We start from the raw sequence: 25,006 nt of genomic DNA, 5'->3' as shown, positions 1-25,006 counted from the left end.
GCAGCCCCTTCTCCTGGGGGGCTGAGCGCCTTCTCTCCCCCCCCCACCCCGTCCATCTCCGCCCCCCACATCCCATCCCACGCTCCTCCTGGAACAAAGGACGCCTCGCCTCGCCTCTTGGCACCGTGGCGCTCGTCTGGCTATAGATGGGGCTGTGGAGCCCCGACTCACCCCTTTCTCCCAGCGCCTGCCCACAGGAGAGAAAGGGGGGAGGAGGAGGGAGGAGGAAGGAAGGAGCAGGCGAGGCAAAGAGGGAGGGAGGGAGGGAGGGGGCGCCTCTCTCTCTCTCTCTCTCTCTCTCTCTCAGTAGGGATGTGCGCGCATCGCAAAGAGGTCCATGCCACCGGAGGTCTCTTGCGCTCCCTCTGAGAAGAAAGAGGAGCAGGAGGGAGGAAGGCAACCAGGAAATAAAGAGGGAGGGAGGGAGGAAAAAAAGGGGGGAGCCATTTATTTTTCCCCCTCCTGCCTTTTTCCCCAAGCCATCAGCTGCTTGCTCGTCTCCAGGAGACCAGCGTTGATTCTGATTTTTCCTCTCTCCCTCTCCTTTCTTTCTTTCTTCTCCTTCCCCCCCCACCCTCTTCCTCCCCCCACCCCTTTTTTCCTGACGGCCACCCCCCCGAGGAATGATGAAAAAAACCAATTCAACCAAGCGGGTGAGTTTGCAGCCGGCTTTCTGTAGACCCCCCGAAAGCAGAAGGGTCATTGTCCAGCTTCTGTGAGATTGGAGGGGCGCGCGGTGGGGAGGGGGGAAGCTGGGGAGCCTGCGTTTTTTCTGGATTATTGATTATTTGGTTGCTGTTGTTGTAAATATCGTTTCGATGCCCTTCGATTCGGCCCCCTTCCTCCAACAATTCAATTGCCTCCTATCTCTCCCCAGTAGCCCCCAATAGTTGAGTCCTTTAAACTGGTACAGAAGCTGGATTGTCAAGTGTTTATTATTAAAATTGGGGGTGGGTGGTGTTTTGTTTTCGTTTGGTTTTTTGCATTAATTCTGGGAGTATTTGAAACAGCAGAGAAACCCACCACCCTTACAGAAACAACGCAGGGTGCCTATTCTCCAGATTTAAGACTGTTTACCGTGGTTAGAAAGGCGGCGGGGGGGGGGGAGAGATCCATTTGAAAACATCCAATTCTGTAGCCCCACATTTGCTCTTAGAAACGGGGCCTCGTGCGAATATTATCATTATTAGGACCGCTAATATTATCTTGTTATGTTGCGCGTTTTCAAAGGGTGAGAAAGCAGGGAAAACACGAAAATTGTGATGATTATTTTTTAAGGAAAAAAGGTGAAACGCAGAGTGGGCAGGGGAACAGATTGACACAGTCTGTTTCCTTACATAATGGATGTGGAGGCGGTGTGGGGTGGTGGTGGGGTGCCAGAGGGTTTTTTTTTAAAAAAAAAATGTTTATTGATTTGTGCATCCTCCTCCTCTCTCTCTCTCACATACACACAGAGAGAGGGACCCTTAGAACTGGGATTGTTTTGTTAGTTAGTTTAAAAATAATAATAATAATAATAACTGCACACTTTCAAGGGAGGACGGCGGCTCAGAAAAGATTGCCAGCGGACTCTGCAGCGATAGAGGGGCCCTATCCTGCAGTCTCCGGGAAGGAAGGATGCAGGTTGGAGAGGCTTGAAATAAAATACATTCCATCACAGTTTCCAATTCTCTCTTTTTCTCTCTTTCTGGCTTCTCTTTCCAGGGACACCAGGATGGGAACCAGCAACCCACTCTGCTGGAGAAGGTGGGCTGGGTCCGGAAATTCTGTGGAAGAGGCATTTTCCGGGAGATCTGGAAAAACCGCTACGTGGTTCTGAAAGGGGACCAGCTGTACATCTCGGAGAAGGAGGTAAGGTCTCTCTCTCTCTGTCTCTCTCTCTTGGAATCTCCTTGGAGGGCAGCCCTGCTCCCCCACCCCAGAGAGAGATGGCAACCGTTTCCCACGCCCCCCACCCTCGAAGCCGGAGCTCCAAAACAGGAAATTGGGGGGGGGGGTGGAGGGAGGAGAGACCACTGGCAGGGGCCTTGCCTGAGACCTAGATTTTGCAAGTTGAAAACGGGCAGCAATTTTTGAAGTCCATGGAAGTGCGGTAGGCGCTATAGGGTTGCCGCCAAAGGACACAGGCCCAGGGCCCTTGTGGGAAATGTGGCAGCTCGTTCCCAGGATGTGGGGTCAAAGGTGATTAATGTTGAGAGGGGTCAGTTGCTTGCAAGCAAGCAAGCAAAGGAGCCAACTCCTAGGGGCTGAGATCCCTTTGCCCCCCAATAAACATTTGAGGGGGCTGCCCCCTAAGTGGATGGGTATTGCCATTCAAATGGTGTGCATGTGACGTGTCTTGGGATCGATTATGTGGGGCTTACCTGGGCCCCCCAATGATCTATTCAGGTTGGCACCCCTGGCGGCAGGGAAAGGGGTTCAAAAGCCCTTTGGTGTCTTCACAGCTGTTGGGGAGGGGGGATGGGTGGCCTCCTGGCCAAGGGACCCAGCACTCGCTTTTCATGCAGAAGGTCCCGGGTTCATTCCCGGCATCTCCCGGTCAGGCTGGGAAGGTCCGGAACCTGGGAGAGGTGCTGCCTGTCAGTGCAGACAATACTTAGCTTAATGGACACAGTTGGTCAGCGTAAGACAGCTTAGAGAGGGCCGCAGCTGAGGCCGGGAACATTTGCCCTCCATGCAGAAAGTCGCAGGTTCAATCTCCAGGTAGACCCCCATCTCAAAACCTTGGAGCTGCCAGTCAGAGTAGACAATACTGAGATAGAGGGACCAATGGCCTCACTTGTATTAAGATGGCTTTTTAGGTTCTTCCATTAACCAGCCCTTTATTCAGATCCATGAGGACTAGCGCCTTGCTTTCTTCTCAGAGAAGAAATGAAGGGAGCCCCAGACTCAGTGCCGAGGAAGAGACCAGCTGCCTGTCAGTGTGGGCAGTACTGAGCTAGATTGACTGACGGCCTGACTTCTGGAATGGCAAGTTCCTGCCTTCTTATTCGCTAGTCCTTCGTGTTCCTGAGGACTAGAATCTTGCTTTGATTTAAAGGGAAGGCTGGTGGCTCTGCAGCTCAGCACTTGATGTGTGTTCCTGTGATGGTGCTCCCCTGGCTACTTGGCCAGAGCAATGGGCCCCATTATGGGTTTTCCATCCCGGGTGTCGGGAACATTGTTTGCCAGAGTTCGGTGGCGAAGGCTCTAGCTTCAATCCCTGCTGGCAGCATCTCTGGGTAGGGAAGGGAGAGGCCCTGAGGCCCTGGAGAGTTGTTGCCGGTCTGTGTAGACAATACTGAACCAGATGGACCAGAGGTCTGAGAGCTTCCTGTATTTCTGTAGTGTTCTGCATTGTCAGCCATCCTTTCCTGAAAATTTGCATCTCGATTTCGAGGCTTGCTTCCTCCTGCGACATCCTTTCCTGCTTGCCGGGCCGGCTGTGAGACAAAGGGCAGGTTAAATGCAAAGTCGTGTGACACATTGCAAGCCCCCCAAGTGGAAATCTCTCCCTTAGCCTTGTTAAAACCTTCATCCTTTGTGGACGATTAACCTGAGCGAGCATTAACTTGGCTGCATTGCCGTCGATGTGCCTCACGCTCTTACCTGTGCCCTCTCATTTCCACCATCGCCGTGACCCGTTCGGAAAATAAAAAAATCCTGGAGCTAAAGAAATTATTTCATAAAATTTATGCACCGCTCGATTGCGGGGGGAAACAAATCTCACAGGTTGTCGAGAAGAACTAGCAACAGTTTAAGACTTTTGTAAAGTTAAAATTGCAGTAGAGTAAAAACAGGATTAAAACTGACGCCGGCCGGATATTGCTTTAGATTCTTTGTCTAATAAAAAATGCTTTCGGCAGGTGTGTGCAAAAAAAGGCCTGCTATCAATAGGCAGGGAGTTCCACAGTGCATGTCCTTATTTATTATTTCCAAAGAAATTGCTTGGAAGTTGCACCCTGGGCGTCTAATTTTCAGGTGGACAGGAAACGGCAGCAATTTCTCGGTGGTGAGAGACAAAAAAAGGACTTTGCACGCAGCTGGAGACTACGAGGGTCTCGTTTCTAATAAGAGGTGATGTGGTTTAAACCTATTTTGCACATCCGGCCTTCTGGCCTGACTCTTCCTGACCCTCAGTTTGTCACAGCAGCAGGAAGCCTAACTTTTATGCATTTCTTCTTCCTTCTTTTTTCACTTTGAGGTGTGTGTGTGGGGGGTTTTTGTAGCATCGTGCAGGGCAAATGGTGCTTTTGTCACTTGTGCGAAAAGGTCGGGTCCCTGCCCCCATCAGCTTGCATTCAGAATTAAGAGGCCGGGGTTAGGGTGTGCAGGATAGCAGCGAGAGAAGAACCCGGGGAGGGGGGAAGGGGGCCGTGAATGGATGTAAACAGACACCGGGTCACCTGGGGGGGGGGGTGACACCTTAAAGCAGGGAGAGTTCCTAGTCCCCATGACTGGAGAAAGATTTCTGCAGTCCATGCAGGTTGCAAAGAAGGTTTGAAATTAGCCCTGTATGAGGACCTGTTTTTGTAAATCTGCTTTCCCCACCCTTGTGGTCAGATAGGATTTCTTCCTCAGGAAGCCCTGGGAACCTGAAATGTTTGGGGTAAGTGGGGCACCCCATTGCACCATCCCGCCAATGTCTACTGTATTCCTGGCTTTACACAATCTTGGGAAGGGAAGGGAAGAGCGAGTTGGCGTTTCCATGTCCTCAGTTCCTGAGACAAACAGAACAGTGGACTGCTCCTAAGGCAGGGCTGAGGAATCGAGCAACCTTCATAATAATAATAATAATTTATTATTTGCACCGCGCCCATCTGGCTGGGTTTCCCCAGCCACTCTGGGCAGCTTCCACAGAGACCAAAAATACACTAAAATGTGACACATTAAAAACTTCTTTAAACAGGGCTGCCTTAAGATGTCTTATGAATGTCAGGTAGTTGTTTATTTCCTTGACATCTGATGGGAGGGTGTTCCACAGGGCAGGTGCCACCACTGAGAAGGCCCTCTGTCTGGTTCCCTGTAGCTTTGCTTCTTGCAATGAGGGAACTGCCAGAAGGCCCTTGGAGCTGGACCTCAGCGTCTTGGCAGAACGATGGGGGTGGAGACGCTCCTTCAGGTATACTGGGCCGAGGCCGTTTATAGAGACTCATAGTCGGAAAAGACCCTTGCAATGCAATTCAGATCTTTCTGGACCCTGACTCCTGTCCATTGGTTGTGCTGGGAGATGGAGCCCAGCAACGATTCCCTTCCTGCACTTCCCAGCCACTGGTATTTAGAATCATTGCCGCCTTCAGTTGTGGGGGCAGAGCGTAGCCATTGACAGAGCCTTCCCTTCCTCCACGAATCTTCCTCTTTTAAAGCCATCCAAGTTGGTGTCCATCACTGCATCCTGTGGCAGTGAGTTCCACATAACACCAGTCTTGAAAGACCTACATTGGCTCCCAGTATGTTTCCGAGCACAATTCAAAGTGTTGGTGCTGACCTTGAAAGCCCTAAATGGCCTCGGTCAAGTATACTTGAAGGAGCGTCTCCACCCCCATCATTCAGCCTGGACACTGAGGTCCAGCTCCGAGAGCCTTCTGGCGGTTCCCTCCTGCCAGAAGCCAAGTTACAGGGAACCAGGCAGAGGGCCTTCTCGGTGGTGGCTCCTGGCCTGTGGAATGCCCTCCCATCAGATGTCAAAGAGATGAACAACTACCAGACTTTTAGAAGACATCTGAAGGCAGCCCTGTTTAGGGAAGCTTTTAATGTTTGATGTATTACAGTATTTTAATAGTTTTTTGTAAGCTGCCCAGAGTGGCTGGGGAAGCAATTATTATTATTATTATTATTATTATTATTATTATTATTATTACACAGTTCAACTGAAGAAGGACTTGGTTTTGCCTGTCCTGAATCATCCTCTTCAACTCCCTGCCCTCAATTCCAGCATTATGGGAGAGGGAAGGGAAACGTTTCTCAGCATAACTTGGTCAACTTCTTTGACGTCTCCACTTACTCACTTTTCCTGTAAACTGAAAAGTCCCCCCCCCCCAAGGCTTTTCGCAGGAAGAGGGTTCTCAGAAACAGGCTTTCGGAAGAGCGGGCGTTTTAATTACCATGAAACTGACCGGGCGCTTTGGTGGCAGGAAACTAAGGCATTAGAAATGCAGAGAGGTGATTAGGCAGAAAGGCAGAGAACGGGGTGATCCGGTTACGGAGACACCCGATCTCCAGGGTGGGTGGGTGGCTCACTCGATGGGTAGGCGGGCTCAGGTGGGGGCAAAGGGCTTGGAGGAAGGGGCTCGTTCGGGATCCGCTGTGCCTGAAGGCTGCGTTGCACGCTGTGCACTTTAAAGGCGCCCCGGTGCCACCAAAGACTGCTGGGAACTGTAGTTTATCCCTCGTGGAGCTACAGTTCCCAGCAACCTTCACAAACTGCAGCTGCCAGGATTCTTTGAGGGGGGAATCATTTGCTATCCTAGAATTGGAAGGGACTGCCAAGGATCAACTAGATCAGCCTTTCTCAACCTGTGGGTCCCCAGATGTTGTTGAACTACAACTCCCATCACCCCTAGCTAGCAAGGCCAGAGATCAGGGATGATGGGAGTTGTAGTCCAACATCATCTGGGGACCCACAGGTCGAGAACCGCGGATCTAGATCAACCCCCTGCAATGCCCTCAAGAATCCCTGGCAGAAGGGCATCCAAATTCTGCTTATAAATCTCCCATGAAGGGGAGTCCATCGCCTTCTGAGGGAGTCCGTTTCACCCTCAAATAGCTCTTGCCATCAGAAATGGTTACCTAATGTGTTTTGTTGGGATCTGCTTTCTTGTAATTTGAATCGGTTGGTTTGGGTTCTACCCTGAAGAGCAGGAGAAAACAAGCTTGCTCTATTCTCTGGGTGTCAGCTTTGATATTTGAAGACAGCCGTCATATCTCCTCTCAGTCTCCTATTATCCGAGCTAAACATCCCCAACTCCCTCATCCATCCCTCATCTGGCTTGGTTAATAATAATAATAATAATAATAATAATAATAATAATACAGTCATACCTCGGGGATCACAGACGTTTTGGGTTGCCAATTTTGGGTTTCACACCGCTCCGAACCAGCAAGTACCGGAACAGGTTACTTTTGGGTTTTGGCGCTTGCGCATGCGCATAAGCGCTAAATTGCACTTTGCGCATGTGCAGAAGTGTCGAATCACGATCCACACATGCGCAGACATGGCACTGCGGGTTGCAGAAGCTGCGGGTTACGAATGTGCTTCCCACACAGATCACGTTCGCAACCCGAGCGTCCAGCGTCTACTGTAATAATAATAGTAATAGTAATAATTTTTATTGGCTCAGGGCAGCTACCACCAAATATACAATACATTAAAAACACAAAATCAAACAATTAGTTTAAAATACAATTCGAATCACATTTAAAATAAAATTAAGTGGGAACCCACGCATCATAACCATAGGGGTAAGGAATTAAAAGTGCACCAGGCCCAGCCACTCATGCTGGTCCCATATGGGCCAGTAGAAATAGCCAGAGAGGCCACTTACATACAGTGTCCCATAGAAAGAAGGGGGTCAGACTGAACCCCGACCAAAGGCCTGGTGGAACAGCTCTGTCTTGCGGGCCCTGCGGAAAGATGTCAATTCCTGCAGGGCCCTGGTTTCTTGTGACAGAGCGTTCCACCAGACCGGGGCCAGGGCTGAAAAGGCCCTGGCCCTGGTCGAGGCCAGTCTAACCTCCTTGAGGACCTCCAAAGTATTATTGTTTGTGGACCGTAATGTTCTCTGCGGGGCATACCAGGAGAGGCGGTCCCGTAAGGCGGTTAAGAGTTGTGGAAGTCAAGTTTTGTGGTGCCAGTAGGCAGGGCAAGCAATGTTCTCTTCCAGTCAACTGAGCTGCCATCTTTTACACCTGATGTTATTTTGGGGGCATCTCTAAGAGCCTTCTTGTACAGAATGCAACACCACTGGTCCATCAAGCTTAATACTGCCTACACTGGCTGGCAGCAGTCGCTCTCCCAAGGTTTCAGGAAGGATGTATCTCCTAGCCTTTCAGGAACTGAAGTTGGGACCTTCTGCGTGCAAAGCCGGTTTTCTGTTTCCATGATGAGTGGCATGTTTTTGAAATCATACCTTAAATCGAAATCCGTAAGGTGTTTGTGTGTTCTTGATGGTCTGGTCTCAGCTGAAGGATCCAGACTGAGCTGGGAGGATGTTCCCCTTCTATCGATGGCGGAATATTGAGTCCTGAAGTTCTTTCGGGAGGACTTGGCTGGGAGGGACCTAGCCAACCAGGGTTTGCGAGATAACCTCGGGTTAGGCGTCCCTTGCTGCCTGGGCCTCAGTGTTGTAGCGGGTTGGTCTAGATGTCCCTATGGCCCCCTTCCAACTCCAAAGAGTCAACGATTCTCTGGCCGTCTCTCTTTGTCGCTGGCCCTCCAGCTGCAGTCATGGTGTTCAGCCTCCTTTGCTCATTCTGAGCTTTCCTCTCATCCTCCCAGGATGCAGGCTTGTAAACAAGGCTGGGTGTTCTCCATGCTAAAAATATTTCCGAAATTATTTGCCCAGGCAACCCAAATCCTTGCACTAAGCAAAGCTGGATCTGTGACCCCGCGTGAGTCACTCACACGAAGCAACTTCACGTGGTTGGTGATTTTTTTGCTCAATTCCTTCTGCTACGAAACTCTCTTTCTGGTTGGCTCAGTCCGTAGAGCCTCTGAATCACAGGGTTGTGGGTTCGAACCCCACATTGGGCAAAAAGATTCCTGCAGTCCTGCAGGGTTGGACTAGATGAGCCTTTGAGGTCCTCCCAGCCCTGTGATTCTTTGCTGTCTGAGATTATGCCAGGCACTGCCGGAATACTGTAAAAGTCTACCTTTGAACCCCTAAGGGTTAGAAATCGACTCTTTTTATTCCTGACCTCTCCCGCTTAAAAGAAAGGAAGGAAAGGAATGTGGAAGAACGTAAGAGCCCTGCTGGATCAGATCAAATATTTCTCCAGTCCAGGTGTCATTGGGGAAGGGAACGAAGGCAACAGAGATAGACTGCCCCTGAACTTGGAGTTCCATTTAGACAGCGGGGCTAACAGCCATTGTTAGGTCTCCTTCCCTGCCCACAATAATAATAATAAATAATAAATTTTATTTATACCTCGCCCGACCCGGCCAGAGCCGGGCTCAGGGCAGCTAACACCAGTAAAATGACAGTAAAAATATAATGGGGGGGGGGGACCAATTTAAAATACAGGTTAAAATGCAATTTAAAATGCAGCCTCATTTTAAAAGTAGCCCATAGATCAAAACCATAAGGGGAGGGATACATAAGGGTCAGAGTGAGTCCAAACCAAAGACTAGGTGGAACAGCTCCGTCTTGCAGGCCCTGCGGAAAGATGTCAAGACCCGCAGGGCCCTGGTCTCTTGTGACAGAGCGTTCCATCAAGTCGGGGCCAGTACTGAAAAGGCCCTGGCCCTAGTTGAGACCAATCTAACCTCCTTGCGACTTGGGACCTCCAAAGTGTTGTCATTTGTGAACCTTCGGGTCCTCCACAGGGCATACCAGGAGAGGCGGTCCCGTAGGTACGTGGGTCCTAGGCCACACAGGGCTTTAAAGGTCAAAACCAGCACCTTAAACTTGACCCTGTACTCCGCCGGGAGCCAGTGCAGTTGGTAAAGCAATGAATTTGTCTAATCTGACTTAAGAGCCATTTAAGCCAGCGGCCAATTGCAATACTGCAAATACGGCAAATTCTGTCCGGTTTGCAGGATGGTGAATTCCATTTATTTACGTATAGGTGATTGCAATTCTACCTTTTTTCCTCTAAGGAGCTCAAGGTGTCAGGCATAGTTCTCTCTCTGCCTATTCCCGCAACAACCTTGTGAGGGAGGCTGGGCTGAGAAGGAGGGACTGGTCCCCAAGTTCACCCCTGGTGACCTCCATGGCTGAGTGGCAGGATTTGGACCCTGGTCTCTCCCAGGTCCTAGTCTGACACTCCAACCACTACACAACACTGCCCCTATATACCCACCACCACCTTCTAGTTGCTGGGGGGTGGCGGATTGCCACATAATCCACTTTATCCAAGACCCTAGGCTTGAGAGACAGGCTGTTTCTGTTTTCCCTTTGGTCCTAAAAGCCCCCACCCCACCCCCAAAATCTAGACCACATGTCCTCAAAATGCTGCAAAATGTTGATCCTTGCCCGCCACCCGACTCTACCTCTTGTAATTAATTCCGATAGCGTGCTAAAATGCATTTGATACGAGCCTTGGAGAAGGTGCGCAGATCGATGCCCCTGGAGAGCGAAAGTCTGTGTTTATTGATGTGTGTGAAAAAGAGCGGGGGGGGGGGGCACTTTCAGCCTTGGCCTCCGCTGCTCCTGGGGCAGAGAGGCAGAAGCACACACACACACACACACACACACCCCTCCAAGACGGAAGGTTGCCAGATCCCTGCAGGCATGCACAAGCTTTTTGCTTTAAATTTTAATCCAACGTTAAAATTGTTCCACCCGCTTACTTAATGCACTAGCTCTTAGCAGATTCCCCCCCGGCGTTAAGTTTGGAGCATCGCTGCCGGTCAGTGTGGACCCGTAGTCTTGACTCTGCAGAAGGTGGCGTCTTCGGTTCTTGTTCAAACCGGCTGCCCATTCACAAGCCGTTCTGGCAAGTGAATGGCTTGCCAGTTAATGACCGATGGTAACAATGACCATGAGGACTAGAATCTTACTTTATTTTTTTTATGAGGGCTGTAGCTCTGTAGTTCTGGGTTCAATCCCCAAAGACATCTCTAGATCCGGCAAGATGGACCGATAGTGTCTGGTTCAGCTTCCGATGTCCCGTTTACAGATCTGGAAAGAGCACGGATGAGTTGGGGAAATCTCTGTGAATTTGCCTGCTCCAAAGCCATCCAAGTTAGTGGCCATTGCTGTCTCCTGTGGCAGGGAGTTCCACAGTTTCAACTGTGTGAAGAAGTCCTTTTTATCTGTCCTGAATCTTCCAACTTTCAGCTTCACTGGATATCCCTGAATTCCACTGTTAGGAGAGAGGGTGGAAAACTTTTCTCTGTCTACTATCTCCATGATACGCATGATTTTATAAACTTCTATCATTTTGCCTCTTACTCGCCGATTCTCTAAACTAAGAACAACCAAACTCCATCCCCTTTTCTGGACCTTTTCCAGCTCTTCAGTACCCTTTCTGAGGTGAGGTGACCGGAACGGTGCACAATATTCCAAATTCGGCTGCACCGCCGATTGGTATCGCGGCATTACAATATTGGCAATTTCCATTCCTTTCCTCGTGACCCCAGGCGTGGTAAACCTTTCCCAAGGACTCTCTCCCCTCTGCTTCCCAACGAACTGCTCCGATCGCCAGCTCACAGGCATAGATTTTTGCGCTGCGATAGCCCAGCCGAGCTGCCCATGTGCGCACAGAGGCACGCATGACATGCCCTTCCCCTTCCCCCAAATTGATTTGCGAGAGTTGAGCATGAGCTGTGTTAGGTCAACCTGATGCGAGCGGCAATCGATATTGCCGTCCCCTCCGTTCTGCAATGGAGAAAATTGCATTTATTTGCGACTCCCTAGTTGGAATGAACATGGCGCTCCATTAAGCGGCCTCTGCCCTTGCTCTTTTTTCCCTCCCAAATCCCTGTGGCTTTGGAGGGTGTTGGGAGCGGTGCAATGGTGCGATCGTTCCCTCGTGGTGCGGACACACTTGTTTTGGGACGCCTCCCACTAGTCAGACGGGCCTTGTTAGCTTTAGGAATGCTACCAGAGGTTAGTAGCATTTGCGGTTTTTTTAGCTTAGAGAATAATAATAATAATAATAATAATAATAATAATAATAATAATAAATTTTATTTATATCCCACCCTCCCCAGCCGAAGCCGGGCTCAGGGCAGCTAACAACAATAAAATAGTACAACATTTTAAAATCATTTCATTATAAAATTAATTCAACTCAAATTGATGGCAACCATTAGGCTAAAGTTCTGTGAAGATTGCCAAAGGAGGGGATCAGACTCTGCCTTGGCCAAAGGCCTGGTGGAACAGCTCTGTCTTGCAGGCCCTGCAGAAAGATGTCAAGTCCCGCAGGGCCCTAGTCTCTTGGGATAGAGCGTTCCACCAGATTGGAGCCACAGCCAAAAAAGCCCTGGCTCTGGTTGAGGCCACCCTAACCTCTCTGTGGCCTGGGATCTTCAGGATGTTTTTATTTGCAGACTGTAAGGTCCTCTGTGGGACATACTAGGAGAGGCGGTCCTGTAGGTACGAGGGTCCTAGGCTGTATAGGGCTTTAAAGGTTAAAACCAGCACCTTAAACCTGATCCTGTACTCCACCGGGAGCCAGTGCAGCTGGTATAGCACCGGGTGAATGTGATCTCGCAGCGAAGACCCCGTAAGGAGCCTCACTGCAGCATTCTGCACCTGCTGGAGTTTCTGGGTCAGTCTCAAGGGCAGCCCCACGTACAGCGAGTTACAGTAATCCAGTCTGGTGGTGACCGTCATGTGGATCACAGTGGCTAGGTCAGGGCGAGAGAGGTAAGGAGCCGACTGCTTAGCTTGGCGGAGATGAAAAAATGCCGCCTTTGTTGTAGCTGCAATCTGCGCCTCCATGGAAAGGGAGGTGTCGAAGATTACACCCAAACTCTTAACGAACGATGCTGGCACTAATTGCACCCCCGCAAGAGATGGGAGTTGCCCCCCAAATCCCATATCGTCCCTTCTCAGCCAAAGGCAAATAAGAGCCAACATCTATATAAAATTCTGCCTGGCAAGGAGAAAGCAGAGAGAGAAGAGTTTTCCTCTCTCTCTCTCTCTCTTTCTCTCTCATAACACTACAACTTGTGGACATCTAAGGAAGCTGAATGTTGCGAGATTCAGGGTAGATTTCTTCCTGCAGCGCAGAATTAAACTTTGGAACTTCTTGCCGCAGCAGGCAGCGACGGACGTCAACCTAGAAGGCTTTAATAGAGGATTAGACAGATTCATGGAGAAGTGAGCTGCTAACTTGGCATTAGACTGAGATCTGGCTGGTAGGCTGTTGTTCCCCCCCCCTCCCCAAGCGCAGCGAATGTGTCCGTTTGGAAATGGATCGCAGGACGGAAAGGGGAGCCTGACCGCCGGGTTCAAGCCCAACGTGGGTCCACGCTCTTCTGTTCCGGGGTTTAATTCCCTTTTTGGCTAATCTCTTCACTGGGGACAGAAAGCTTTAGGAGCGAAGGCGGTGGTTTTATTTCACATGTCGCAAATCCTGCGTTGGCTGCGGGTCTCAAGCGGCTTAAAGTGAGCTGTCCTGCCTGGCACACAGCAGAGATTCTGGCCCGGTTAAAAATAGACGGTGCTCATCCTCCCCCCTCCTGTTTGACTTTTTGTTCCTGCCCACTTCCAAAATGCACCAGATAATAGTGCAGTGATGTTGGTTTTCCTTCTGCTAAACTGTAGGCGTACTCATCCCTTCCTCAAAGCTGACTTTCGCAGATGGATTTAAGATATCCGTGTCATTTTTAATTTCGTATTTTGCTTTTGTGCCTTTTCGGGCACCCCGCCCCACGATATTTTCGAGTGCGGGGCGGTCTAAAACAAAGAAGTATCTTCCATATGTACACGTCCATAGGAATGCAGTAAACCTGCATCTTAGGTGCAGTACACATACAGCAGTCATGTCCAAAGTCCGTTCAATCAATTTAATCCAGCACCCTTGTGGCAGTATACAGTGGTACCTTGGGTTAAGACCTTAATTCGTTCCGGAGGTCCGTTCTTAACCTGAAACTGTTCTTAAGCTGAAGCACCACTTTAGCTAATGGGGCCTCCTGCTGCCACCACGCCGCCAGAGCACGATTTCTGTTCTCATCCTGAAGCAAAGTTCTTAACCCGAGGTAATATTTCTGGGTTAGCGGAGTCTGTAACTGAAGCGTATGTAACCTGAAGCATATGTAACCTGAAGTGTATGTAACCCGAAGTACCACTGTATGTCCTGGGGTAAAATCCTAAAAATAACTCAACAACTTTGGGGTAAAATTGTAAAAAAATCAACTTCAATCCTAAAAACCTTGGTCGGCCCTCACGCATGTTCACTTCATGAAAGCTGGTCCTCTTTGAAAAAAGTGTGGGTACCCCAACAGAGTTTCAACCGTATGCTGTGAAGGCGAGCTGGCAGGGATCAGAGGCGAGTGGAAGCCGCAAAACAGAGCTCTCAAGTTCTCGCAGGAAGTCAGGTTGCCCAGCAACCTCTCCCGGGAGCATCCTTACCGCCAGAGTCGGATTTAAGGGAGCGCAACTGATTTGGTCGCACTGGGCATGGAGCCTTGGGGAAGCTGCAGGGGGGTGCCACAACTGTGATTTAGAATGGGGCGCAAAAGGCAGGGGTGCCAAATTTTGGCATTGCACCAGGCGCTGCTGAAATTTGAGACCTGCCAGGTCCGCCACTGCCTACCGCACCCCTGGCAAAAGGTGAGCCACTCAGAGGATGCCCCAGGAGGGACTTGGCCAGAAAGACCAAAACTTGGAAGCAAGACCAATAGCTTAAAAGCTCTTTTTGCACTGGGTCTGCTTTGAGTTTCTAGCTTCCTCTCACATCTGAGCCTCCCCGCTCACTGGCTCCCTTATAGCTGGCTAGCCGTGGGGCAACTCCAAAGGGAATTTTGGCTATACCTGGATGTTGCCTCGGTGCGTAACCTTTGGGACCAAACCCAAGTTGCCTGTGAATGCGCTCTCTCTCCTGCAAATTCCATTCATTCCATTGGGAAGTCTCCAGTAAATGAATCCCGCGTTCTGGTTGGTGGGGTGTCATTTGCAGTCAGTACCCCAAACACTACTACTACTATTAGTAGTAGGGACGTGGGTGGCGCTGTGGGTTAAACCACAGAGCCTAGGACTTGCCGATCAGAAGGTCGGCAGTTCGAATCCCCGCGATGGGGTGAGCTCCCATTGTTCGGTCCCTGCTCCTGCCAACCTAGCAGTTCGAAAGCACGTCAAGTGCAAGTAGATAAATAGGTACCACTCCGGCAGGAAGGTAAACAGCGTTTCCGTGTGCTGCTCTGGTTCGCCAGAAGTGGCTTAGTCATGCTGGCCGCATGACCCAGAAGCTGTACGCCGGCTCCCTCGGCCAATAAAGCGAGATGAGCGCTGCAACCCCAGAGTCGGCCGGGACTGGACCTAATGGTCAGGGGTCCCTTTACCTTTACCTAGTAGTCATTTGCACTTTTAAAAGCAGCTGCACGCATGGTTAACTTATGGGATTTGCCACCACAAGAGGCATTGCCAAAGGTGGTAGTGCTTTCACCATATTTCTTCTAAATAACCAGGAAATGTTTTTCCACCTGTAAAACCTGAAAACTTTATTTATTTATTTTAAGGAAATGTTTGTCCACCTGGCCTGGCAGTTGTACTTTTTGCAACGACAGTGTATCCTGCAGAAATTTGCAGTTGTGGCTTCCCCAGCTATGGAAATAAACACAACACTTTCCAATTAATAGTAAATAATAATAATTGTTTATTTATACCCCGCCCTTCCCGGTTTAAAAACCGGGCTCAGGGCAGCTAACAGCAAACGTAAAACACTGATTAAAATGGGACTTAAAAACAGCATAAAACCGCATAGAATACAACATAAAATGCGGCATAAATATCAATAAAATTCAAAAATTCAGGGGTCATCTTTTGGGGGAGGAACCCCAATCAGTAGACATTGAACGATTACCAGGGCTAACTGGCCAAGTTAGGGCCAGCAAGCTGACCAGGGAAGAATTTAAATGTTGGGTCCCAGAAAGGGTTTCTTCATAGAAGAGGAAAGGGAAAAGGGAATAGAGGATCAGGCTAATTCAAATTGAAGGCCAGGTGGAATAGCTCTGTCTTACAGGCCCTGCGGAAGGAGATCAAGTCCTGCAGGGCCCTAGTCTCGTGGGACAGAGCGTTCCACCAGGTTGGAGCCGTCACTGAAAAAGCCCTGGCCCTGGTGGAGGATAGTCTGGCTTTGAAACAGCTGCAGTGGGAAGCTGAAAAGCTGGCAACCCTTTTTGGCTGGGATCCCACCTAGCGAGCAGAGAGGGCCGTGAGCAGATGGAGGAGTCGCTCTGCCTCTTCATCTCCAGGGTGCAATCCTCTTACACCCGCCATCCAAACGGGTGCAGTCAGCTGCTGAACTGCAGTGGGGACCAGGAGCCTTAGCCTCCCTGTGGGAACTACAGTTCCCAGAATGCTTTGTGGCTGGGGAAGTCAGAAGGCAGTGATTCCCACTCTAATCTGCTTTCGTCGCAATCAACGCTGTTTTCATTCTGCTGCATCTCGGTTTCCACCAAATGCTAACTTATTCTTCTTCCTGTCTTCCTATGCAACGCAATCGACTTGATTATTTACGCACGTTACAAATGCCATTTACGCAAGTTACTGATGTCATGACTCATGAATGCTGGATGCAATTTAAATGTGAGGTGGCAGCAACCATAATCAATTACGTATTGTCTGCGGACTGAAAGCAGCAGCAGCAAATGTCAATCAATATTTGCTGGGTTGATTCCCATCACGTAGACAGGACAAATAAGTCAACATTGGCCATTTTGCATCTGTCAGAATCCTCCAATGTCTGATTTCGTTGTGTTAAGAGGAGTTTGGATTTGATATCCCGCTTTATCACTACCTGAAGGAGTCTCAAAGTGGCTAACAATCTCCTTTTCCCTTCCTCCCCCACAACAAACACTCTGTGAGGTGAGAGGGGCTGAGAGACTTCAGAGAAGTGTGACTAGCCCAAGGTCACCCAGCAGCTGCATGTGGAGGAGCGGGGAATCAAACCCAGTTCACCAGATTACGAGTCTACTGCTCTTAACCACTACACCAAGCTGGCTCCATAAGCCGGGATAGTTAAAACAGTTGAGGGTTTGTGGTGTATAGAGACAGAACCAGCAATCAATCGCAAATGAAAGACTCTCACTGAACTTGTGTCCCTCTGTGTTTGTTATTCCCTGCCTGCAGGTAAAAGACGAGAAAAACATTCAGGAAGTGTTTGACTTGAACGATTACGAGAAATGCGAAGAGCTCAGGAAATCAAAAAGCAGAAGCAAAAAGAACTACAGCAAGTTCTCGCTCGCCCACTCCAAGGAGCCTGGGAACACAGTAGGTCTTCCCTATCGCCCCCACCCAGAGGGATTCCTGGCTCCTGGTTAAACTATGGAACTCCCTGCTGCAGGATGTGGCAGGAAAAGGATGGTCCTTCCAGCATCCTTGGACTCCAACTCCCATCAGCCCCCAGCCAAGGTGGCCAATGGTCCATCAGCCAGTCTCTTTATTACAGTCAGCGGCCAGTATTTTAAAATCTGTAAGCTAGTACCAGGCAAAACAAGACAGAGAGCCATAACAATACGATGACTAAATAACTGAAGCATACTATAGAATGCCAGGCGCAGAAAATAAAGCCGTAAGTTCGTTAAAATTAATCCCCAATGAGTTTTACTTGCTGCAGCGCAGTATTTAGCTCCCATCTTAGAAGAGATGGATGCATCCCCGATCGGAGAGGAGTTTTAAAAAGCATAAAATTCACCTGAACGCCTGGGGAGTTTCTGTAAAAAGGAGTTTCCAATAAAAATCCGGCGCGGATCACAATAAAAGAGCAAGGCATAAGAATAGTTGCTTCCATCTCTCCAGATTTGCTGGAGAGTTTGTGTTGACAATGGGGGTTATAATTTTTTTGCAGCCTCCTCTCCTGTAGGCGTAAAGTAACCCATCCCGCAAGGTTGGAGGAGCCAGACCAGCCAGGATGGCCAGTGGTCAGCAGTTAGGGGAATTGGATTCCAGTGACACCTTGAGGCTTTGCAGACTCCCCAGTCCTGGGATAGTAAATGCACCCTAGGAAACCAGGGCTTTGTCACTGCTCAGAAGCTATAGAGCCATGAGTGAAGAATGGGTCTTCTTGGCTTGCATCTCCTTTAATGGGAGAGAAGGAAGGGATGTAATTAAGCAAGGTTTAAGTGATCCTCTCTCAGACACCATGGTTTTGCATTACTATTTATTTTAGTTTGAGAATTCATGCCCTGCTTAGCCAAAAAGACTCCAGGAAAGGCTTAGCTACAATAATAATAATAATAAAATGACAACCTGACAGTCCTTGCCCGCACAGGTTTATAAAGTAAACAAGAACGGCACACAAGGGGAAACGGACAAGGAGGGAAGAGGAAAAATCAAAACTCAGGCACAGATTTCCAAACAGTTGTCCTGATGGAAGAGGCCTTCTGCTTCCCATCTCTCCTGATGGGATGGCTGCCCCCAGGTGACAGGTTAGGGGAAAGGAGGCCTGAGGGAACTGGCCTGCTGTAGCAGAGCTAATGGAGGGAGTTCTGCATTCCAGAACCAGGGTGTCACCTGGGTACTTCAAAAAGCCAACCAAGTTGTAAGTGGGTTTTGTATTTCCATGCAGTTAGGGATTCTCTCTTCCACTAAGAAGCTGTTAGGCGCTGGTCCTTCTGACGTAGATGGACGCCATCTTCCTTTGCCTTAGGATGGGTTTGTTGACGGCGTGACATTTGCAGCTGATGTGCATTCCTTCTCTCCTAGGCACCTAACCTAGTCTTCCTGGCTGTGAGTCCTGAAGAAAAGGAGTCCTGGATCAACGCTCTCAACTCTGCGATAACTCGGGCCAAGAACCGCATCTTGGACGAGGCAAGTAACCTTTAGGGAATGAGGTGTTCATGGACAGAGAATCTGCTTTGCATGAAGGTGGTCCCGGGTTCAGTGCCAGAAGGCATCTTCTGGGTAGGACTGTTGTTGTTGTTGTTTAGCCGTTTAGTCGTGCCCGACTCTTCGTGACCCCCTGGACCAGAGCACGCCAGGCACTCCTGCCTCCCACTGCCTCCCACAGTTTGGTAAACTCATGCTGGTAGCTTCGAGAACAGTATCCAACCATCTCGTCCTCTGTTGTCCCCTTCTCCTTGTGCCCTCCATCTTTCCCAACATCAGGGTCTTTTCCAGGGAGTCTTCTCTTCTCATGAGGTGGCCAAAGTCTTGGAGTCTCAGCTTCAGGATCTGTCCTTCCTGTGAGCACTCAGGGCTGATTTCCTTCAGAATGGATAGGTTTGATCTTCTTGCAGTCCATGGGACTCTCAAGAGTCTCCTCCAGCACCAGAATTCAAAAGCATCAATTCTTCGGCGATCAGCCTTCTTTATGGTCCAGCTCTCACTTCCATACATCACTACTGGGAAAACCATAGCTTTAACTATATGGACCTTTGTCGGCAAGGTGATGTCTCTCCTCCTTCTTTTTTCTTCTTTTTTTACTTTTTTGGGTAGGACTAGACAGGCCAATACTCTGACCTGGGACAAGGCATGTTCCTATTTAAACCAACCCTTTGGTTCAGATTCATGAGGACTAGAGTCTTTATTTTTAAGCGGAGGACAATAGCTCAGCGGCAGAGAACCTGTTATGCATGTAAGACATGGAATCTCCACCTAGGGTTCAGAATGTCCCCCGTTTACGAAACCCTGGAGAGCTGCTGCCAGTCAGTGTTGACAGTAGAGCCAGGTGGACCCCAATCACCTGACTCTGCATAAGGCAGAGTCTGTTCCTACGATGTGGGTCTTGCGCCCCCCCCCAACCTGTTCAAGGGGTTGCCTTTGAAAGTTGCCTTAGAGTTGTTTTTATGAGCAAAGCAATGAGTAGATTAATAATCTATTGGTTGCTTGGCTCGTAAAATTACCTACAGTATTTTTCCGTCTATAAGACGCCCCCATGTATAAGATGCCCCCTATTTGGGGGGACTCAGATTTAAGAAAATGGGGGGAGATGTATTTGTGTATAAGACGCCCCCTAATTTAATGACATTATTTTTTAGGGGGAAAACCTAGTTAAACATGGAAAAATACTGTACTTACTTAATTGTTCCTCCTCCCAGGAACAATGAGAAATGGACATTGTTTGTATTCATTCATTCATTCATAGGATTTGTACCCTTCTTTTCAGCCAAAAATAAATAAATAAAAGGCTCCCAGAGCAGCTTAACGTACAGTCAAAACAAGAGTTCCTTTCCGCACAATCTAAAAGCAAACAAAACCACAGCACGCAAGGGAGACTGGACTGGGAGGGAAGAGGAAAACATTGCGCTTATGGCAGGCTAAACAAAGGGGCCTCTGCCGGGTTGTAGTCTCCCACAGCAAAGCTTTTGAGACCCCCCCCCACTGCCTCCAAGATCCCTTTTGTTTCTCCACCGGTTGCCCCCCTTTCCCTTTCCAGCCATCCTTCCACCCACTGTAACGTGAGCTTATATAAAGAGCTGCCTCTGCTCAGAGTTTTAAACAGTGCGATTGAATTAAGGAACCCTTTTAAAGAAAAAAATAGGAAGGAAGAAAGAAGAACCGAGACTACAGTCTGCTGTCTCCGATATCGCCGGGGCCATCTGTCTCTCTTTTTTGATCGCTCTGCCTTTGTGGGCTTGTGACTCATTCTGCATCTGCAGAGCAGGGCAGAATCGAGAGTGCCGCTTCCTCGCTGCTAAATTTAGGGGAAGGCCGAGGGGCGGCCACGGTGATAATTTCTTGCTTTTATTTAAAGGCTGGGGTTGCGGTTCCGCCTTTTGATCCGTAATAATCCCCGGGGTCGGAGCGATGCTTCTGAATGCCGGTTGCTGTGACACCCAGGATGGAGAGAATGTTACTCTTGTGCTCAGATCCCACTCACTGGTTTCCAGTTGGGACACCTGGTCAGCCACTGGGAATATAGGATGCTGGACTAAGTAGGCTCCCTTTGGCCTGAATCAGGAGCAGCAAGACCAAAGAAGAGATTGATCCACATGGTGCATTGTTAAACTATGGCCGCCTCCTTCCCTACAGACCCTCTTGGGTGCCGGGATGTGCAGGGGGCGCCCTCTAGGTTGTTGCAGAGGCTCAGGGGATGGGGGCCTTCCCTGTGGTGGCCCCTAAGCTGTGAAACATCCTCCCTGCAGAGATGTGCCCACCACCTTCATTGTACACCTTCCAGAGGATGCTAAAGATGTACCTCATTGCTCAGGCTTTTGGCACTCGGGGTGCATGATTTTTTAAAACCCACCTTATTTTGTGATAACAAAACTGATTTTAACATTACTGATTTTAACCCACCCTCGGACCTTAGGGTGAAGAGTGGCTAATTATTATCGTTGTCCTTAAATCTATTACCTCCAGCCCTTGGCGTTTGCTCTGGGGTTGGCTGAGGTTGGGAACCTTAGGCCTGGGGGCCAAATGTAGCCTTGCAAATTCTCCTCCCAGGCAGAGGTGTAACCAAGGTCTCTGGTGCCCTAATCAAAGAGCTGTATCACCGCCTCCCCTCGCCGGAAAATCACTTTACTGCAATAGCCACATTAGAAATTACTACATTTCATGCGACCCAATTGCTTGAAACGTCTGGAGTGAGGGCAGGGAGGAAGGGCAGGAAAAATTGTACGTCTTTGTGCCACGGTGCGAGGATGGGAAGCTTCTCCTGTGTTTGATCTCAGTGTGACAGGAGCGGTGATCTCCCCCCACAAATACATCATATGATCCATAGTCAGGTAGGTGGCTTTTGAGCCCCTGGTGGGGACTGGTTTCACCAACTCCTAGGTACACCTCTGTGCCCAGGCCACACCCCTCGCCAGCTCTGTTTTGCACCCCTGTTGAGTGCTTTTCCTGTCCTTGATCCCTGGTCATGTTGTCTGCTTGCCTAATTATTATTATTATTATTATTATTATTATTATTATTATTATTATTTATACCCCACCCTCCCCAGCCAAGGCCGGGCTCAGGGTGGTTAACACCAGGTATAAAACAATTGATTAAAATAAAACTTAAAAACAAGATTAAAATACAACATCAAAATGCAGCCTCATTTCAGTAGAAACTCAAATCAAAAACTTTTTGGGGATGAAAACGTCAAATCTTCACCAAGGCCAACTATCCAGACTGGCCCTACGTGGGCCAGAAAAAAAGCCAGGGAAGTCCCCAAATAGGAGTTCCATCACAGAAGGAGAAAGGAAAGAGGGGAAGGGGGTCAAGTTGATTCCAAGCCAAAGGCCAGGCAGAACAACTCTGTCTTATAGGCCCTGCAGAAAGAAATCAGATCCTGCAGGGCCCTGATCTCATGAGACAGAGCGTTCCATCAGGCCGGGGCCAGTGTTGAAAAGGCCCTGGCTATGGATGGATGACAGAGGGGTGTTTGTGTGTAGAAACTAGCCCACTGTAGAAAAGAAAAATGTTACATTCCCGTGTCTGTCCAGTTTCCCCACTGGCCTTGTCTACCTCTAGAATCTGGTCCCTCAAGACAGCTGCCTGGAAGGGAGCATGGCCCTTGATAGGGAATGTTCTGCGCGAGGGTGACAAAGCGCTTGAATCCACTTTGGATGCTCCAACTGACATTCCAGAATGGGCTCCAATCCGGGAAAATTCTGACTGCCCTTGGCCCAACAGGTTTAGCAGAATGATGCTCTGCTTTGACCAAAGTGCGCTTGCACCTTCATGCCTGGAATGTTGGCCAACAACACACTTCTGAGCAGCGCCTGTCTCTCCAGAGGATTTGCAGCCCTGCAAAATCTGGAGCCTCTGCCAGGCAGCAGTCAAGCCGTTTTCGACCCCGAAAGAGATTCCAGCTAATTGTTGCGGGTAATGAATACGCCACAGAGTTCCAGGCTAAACTGACGGATCAGCCCCTTGCAGGGAGCCAAAACGAGAGGGATAAATTATTCACCACAATCCACCGCGCTGGCCTGTCGTCGTGACAAACTGACGGTGGGTGTTCTTGTGTTGCATTTCAGGTGACCGTGGAAGAGGAGAGTTACCTTGCCCACCCGACTCGCGACAGGGCCAAGATCCAGCACTCCAGGCGGCCGCCGACCAGGGGGCATTTGATGGCTGTGGTACGTTTAGGCGGATTTCCCACTTCCATTAACAACGCACACTCAGAACTGGACATGGGAAATATATACGTGCAGTACAATATCATCTTATGCAGGGGTTTGGTTTCAAGGGTTTGATGCACAAAAAGGCAGATTTTCAAACTGCCCCGTGTGAGCATATCTAGACTCCTGGAACTAGCACATTGTGCAGGTCTCGCTCCCCAAGAAAGGGAGAAAGCTCAAAAGCTTCCCGCAAAACGCAGCATGGAAAAAGCTTTCAAGCTCTCTGTCTCGTTTGCCAGGCAAGGCCCACTTGGCACACCGGCTCCAGGTTACAGATGCTCACGCAAGATCTCACGGGAACTCATGAGAGCATCCCGGAGCCCGCGCGCTGAGTGCGGCTTGCCCAAGCAAGGGAGACAGCTCAAACAGTCTTTTCACGCCAGGAAAACCCAGTGCAAAAAGAGCTTTCAAGCTCTTTGTGTCGCTTGCTTTTAACTTGCAGAATTTGAACAAGCTGGACTTCAAACACTTATGTCTATCAGATGACAATTGCTGGAAATAACGGGAGACGTGGTTGTGTTCAGGCCCTGGTTGCAGGTTTCCCATTGAGGCATCTGGTTGGCCACTGTGAAAACAGGATGCTGGACTAGATGCGCCACTGGCCTGATCCAGCAACAAGCTCTGTTTATGTTTGTATTCGATCCTGGTTTGTGTGTGTGTGTCTGTGTGTGTGTCAGATGGCATTAGCATGCATGTTTCGTTTTGTTTATACACATGCAAAAGTTGACTGATTCATTGGGCATAGGAAGTAGCAACTATGAATCAGAGCCAAATTCTTCATTTCTGTCCTTGGTATTGGGTTACCTGGCACAAAAAGAGCATTGAAGCTCTGTGCCTTGCTGCAGAGGGGTTATTTTGGCATACCAGCTCTAGAAGACTAGGGGTGCTCGGACGAGGGCGTCTCCAAGGGGGTGGTTTGTGTCCATGTGCTTTTGTGTTTATATGCCATCCCAGGATTGTGACCCCTGCGTAAGATGCGACCGCACTGTTGTATCCGTGGGTTGATTTGTGATGCCTACAGGCACAACGCTCCAAAATAATTCTCAAAACACGTAGCCCTTATCTCTCTCTCTCTCTCTTCCTGCCCCACGACCTCTGTAGGCATCTACCTCAACGTCTGACGGAATGTTGACCCTCGATTTGATCCAGGAGGAGGACGCTTCCCCGGAAGACCCCGGCACCTGCGAGGAGAGCTTCCGGGTGGACCTGGACAAATCGGTGGCCCACCTCTCGGCCGGGCGGCGGCGTTCGGATTCCGAGAACGTGAAGTCCGCGGAGAAAAGCCGGACGAACAGCCTCCCGAGGCGGGAGGTGGCGTCTTGGGACAAGTTCTCTCAGCGCACCGACTCCTTTGAGAAGGGTACCATGTACACCCCTCAGGTTCCGAAGAAGCTCTCCCACCTGGAGAAAAACAAATGTGCCTCCATGGAGGAGATCCTGTCGTGCCGGGACTCTTCCTCGGCGCACCGGGCGGTGCTACGGAAAGGGCTGGAGGAGCAGCTGGCCTCGGCCGGGCCAGAGCAGCTGGGCCGGATCCAGGAACTCGTTGCTTTGAAACTTGAAAAGACCCAGGAACTGCTGGCGGAGGTGAGGGGCTACGCTGAGGGGAAACGGAAGGCCAAGGACCCTGCTTCTGCTGCTGCCACCACCACCATCGCCTCCTCTCCCTCCTCCTCCTCGTCTTCTTCCAAGTTGGACTCGGAGGCCATCTTGCAGGAGACGGAGCGGCTGCTTGGGGAGGCCTCGTCCAACTGGAGCCAGGCTCAGAAAGTGCTGCAGGAGGTGCAAGAACTGAGGGGCCTGTACAAGCAGCTCGAACTGCAGCTCTCAGACCCCAAATCCAAACAGAACGCGCAATCCCAGTACAGGAAAAGTATGATGTGAACGGAGGCCCGTTTGGGGCCCTCTTAGGCGGGAAGGACAGGGTGTTAGGGCGGCTAGGAAGAGGGTCAAAAGGGTTGGTATGTACCTTTTTATTACCACTATTATTATTTACAGTGTTTGATGCTGACGAGGTGCCTGTTCTCATCCAATCCTAATTTCTCACCAGTTTGATTTGCTGCCCTTCTTTTGCCCCCTATCACCCCACTCCCTTTCCACTTCTCCAGCCCCAGACAAACACATTCCAATAAATCAGTTTGTATCCA

General features: G+C 49.7%; 1 protein-coding gene across 1 annotated transcript; it reads left to right on the top strand.

Moving 5' to 3' along the window:
- The first annotated feature begins 94 nt into the window (after nucleotides 1-94).
- Nucleotides 95-25,006, top strand: PLEKHO1 (pleckstrin homology domain containing O1). The gene is made up of 6 exons (XM_081892103.1): nucleotides 95-653; nucleotides 1,705-1,851; nucleotides 16,941-17,081; nucleotides 18,516-18,620; nucleotides 22,716-22,817; nucleotides 23,961-25,006. Exons 1-6 carry the CDS (start codon nucleotides 624-626, stop codon nucleotides 24,741-24,743), a joined length of 1,308 nt encoding a protein of 435 aa, XP_081748229.1. The 5' UTR covers nucleotides 95-623; the 3' UTR covers nucleotides 24,744-25,006.

This window comes from Podarcis melisellensis (assembly GCF_964234715.1).
Source record: "Podarcis melisellensis genome assembly, chromosome: 16".
NCBI classification, from domain to species: Eukaryota; Metazoa; Chordata; class Lepidosauria; order Squamata; family Lacertidae; genus Podarcis; species Podarcis melisellensis.
The sequence above is the reverse complement of the archived record's forward strand: the minus strand, read 5'-3'. Positions and strand labels throughout refer to the sequence as shown.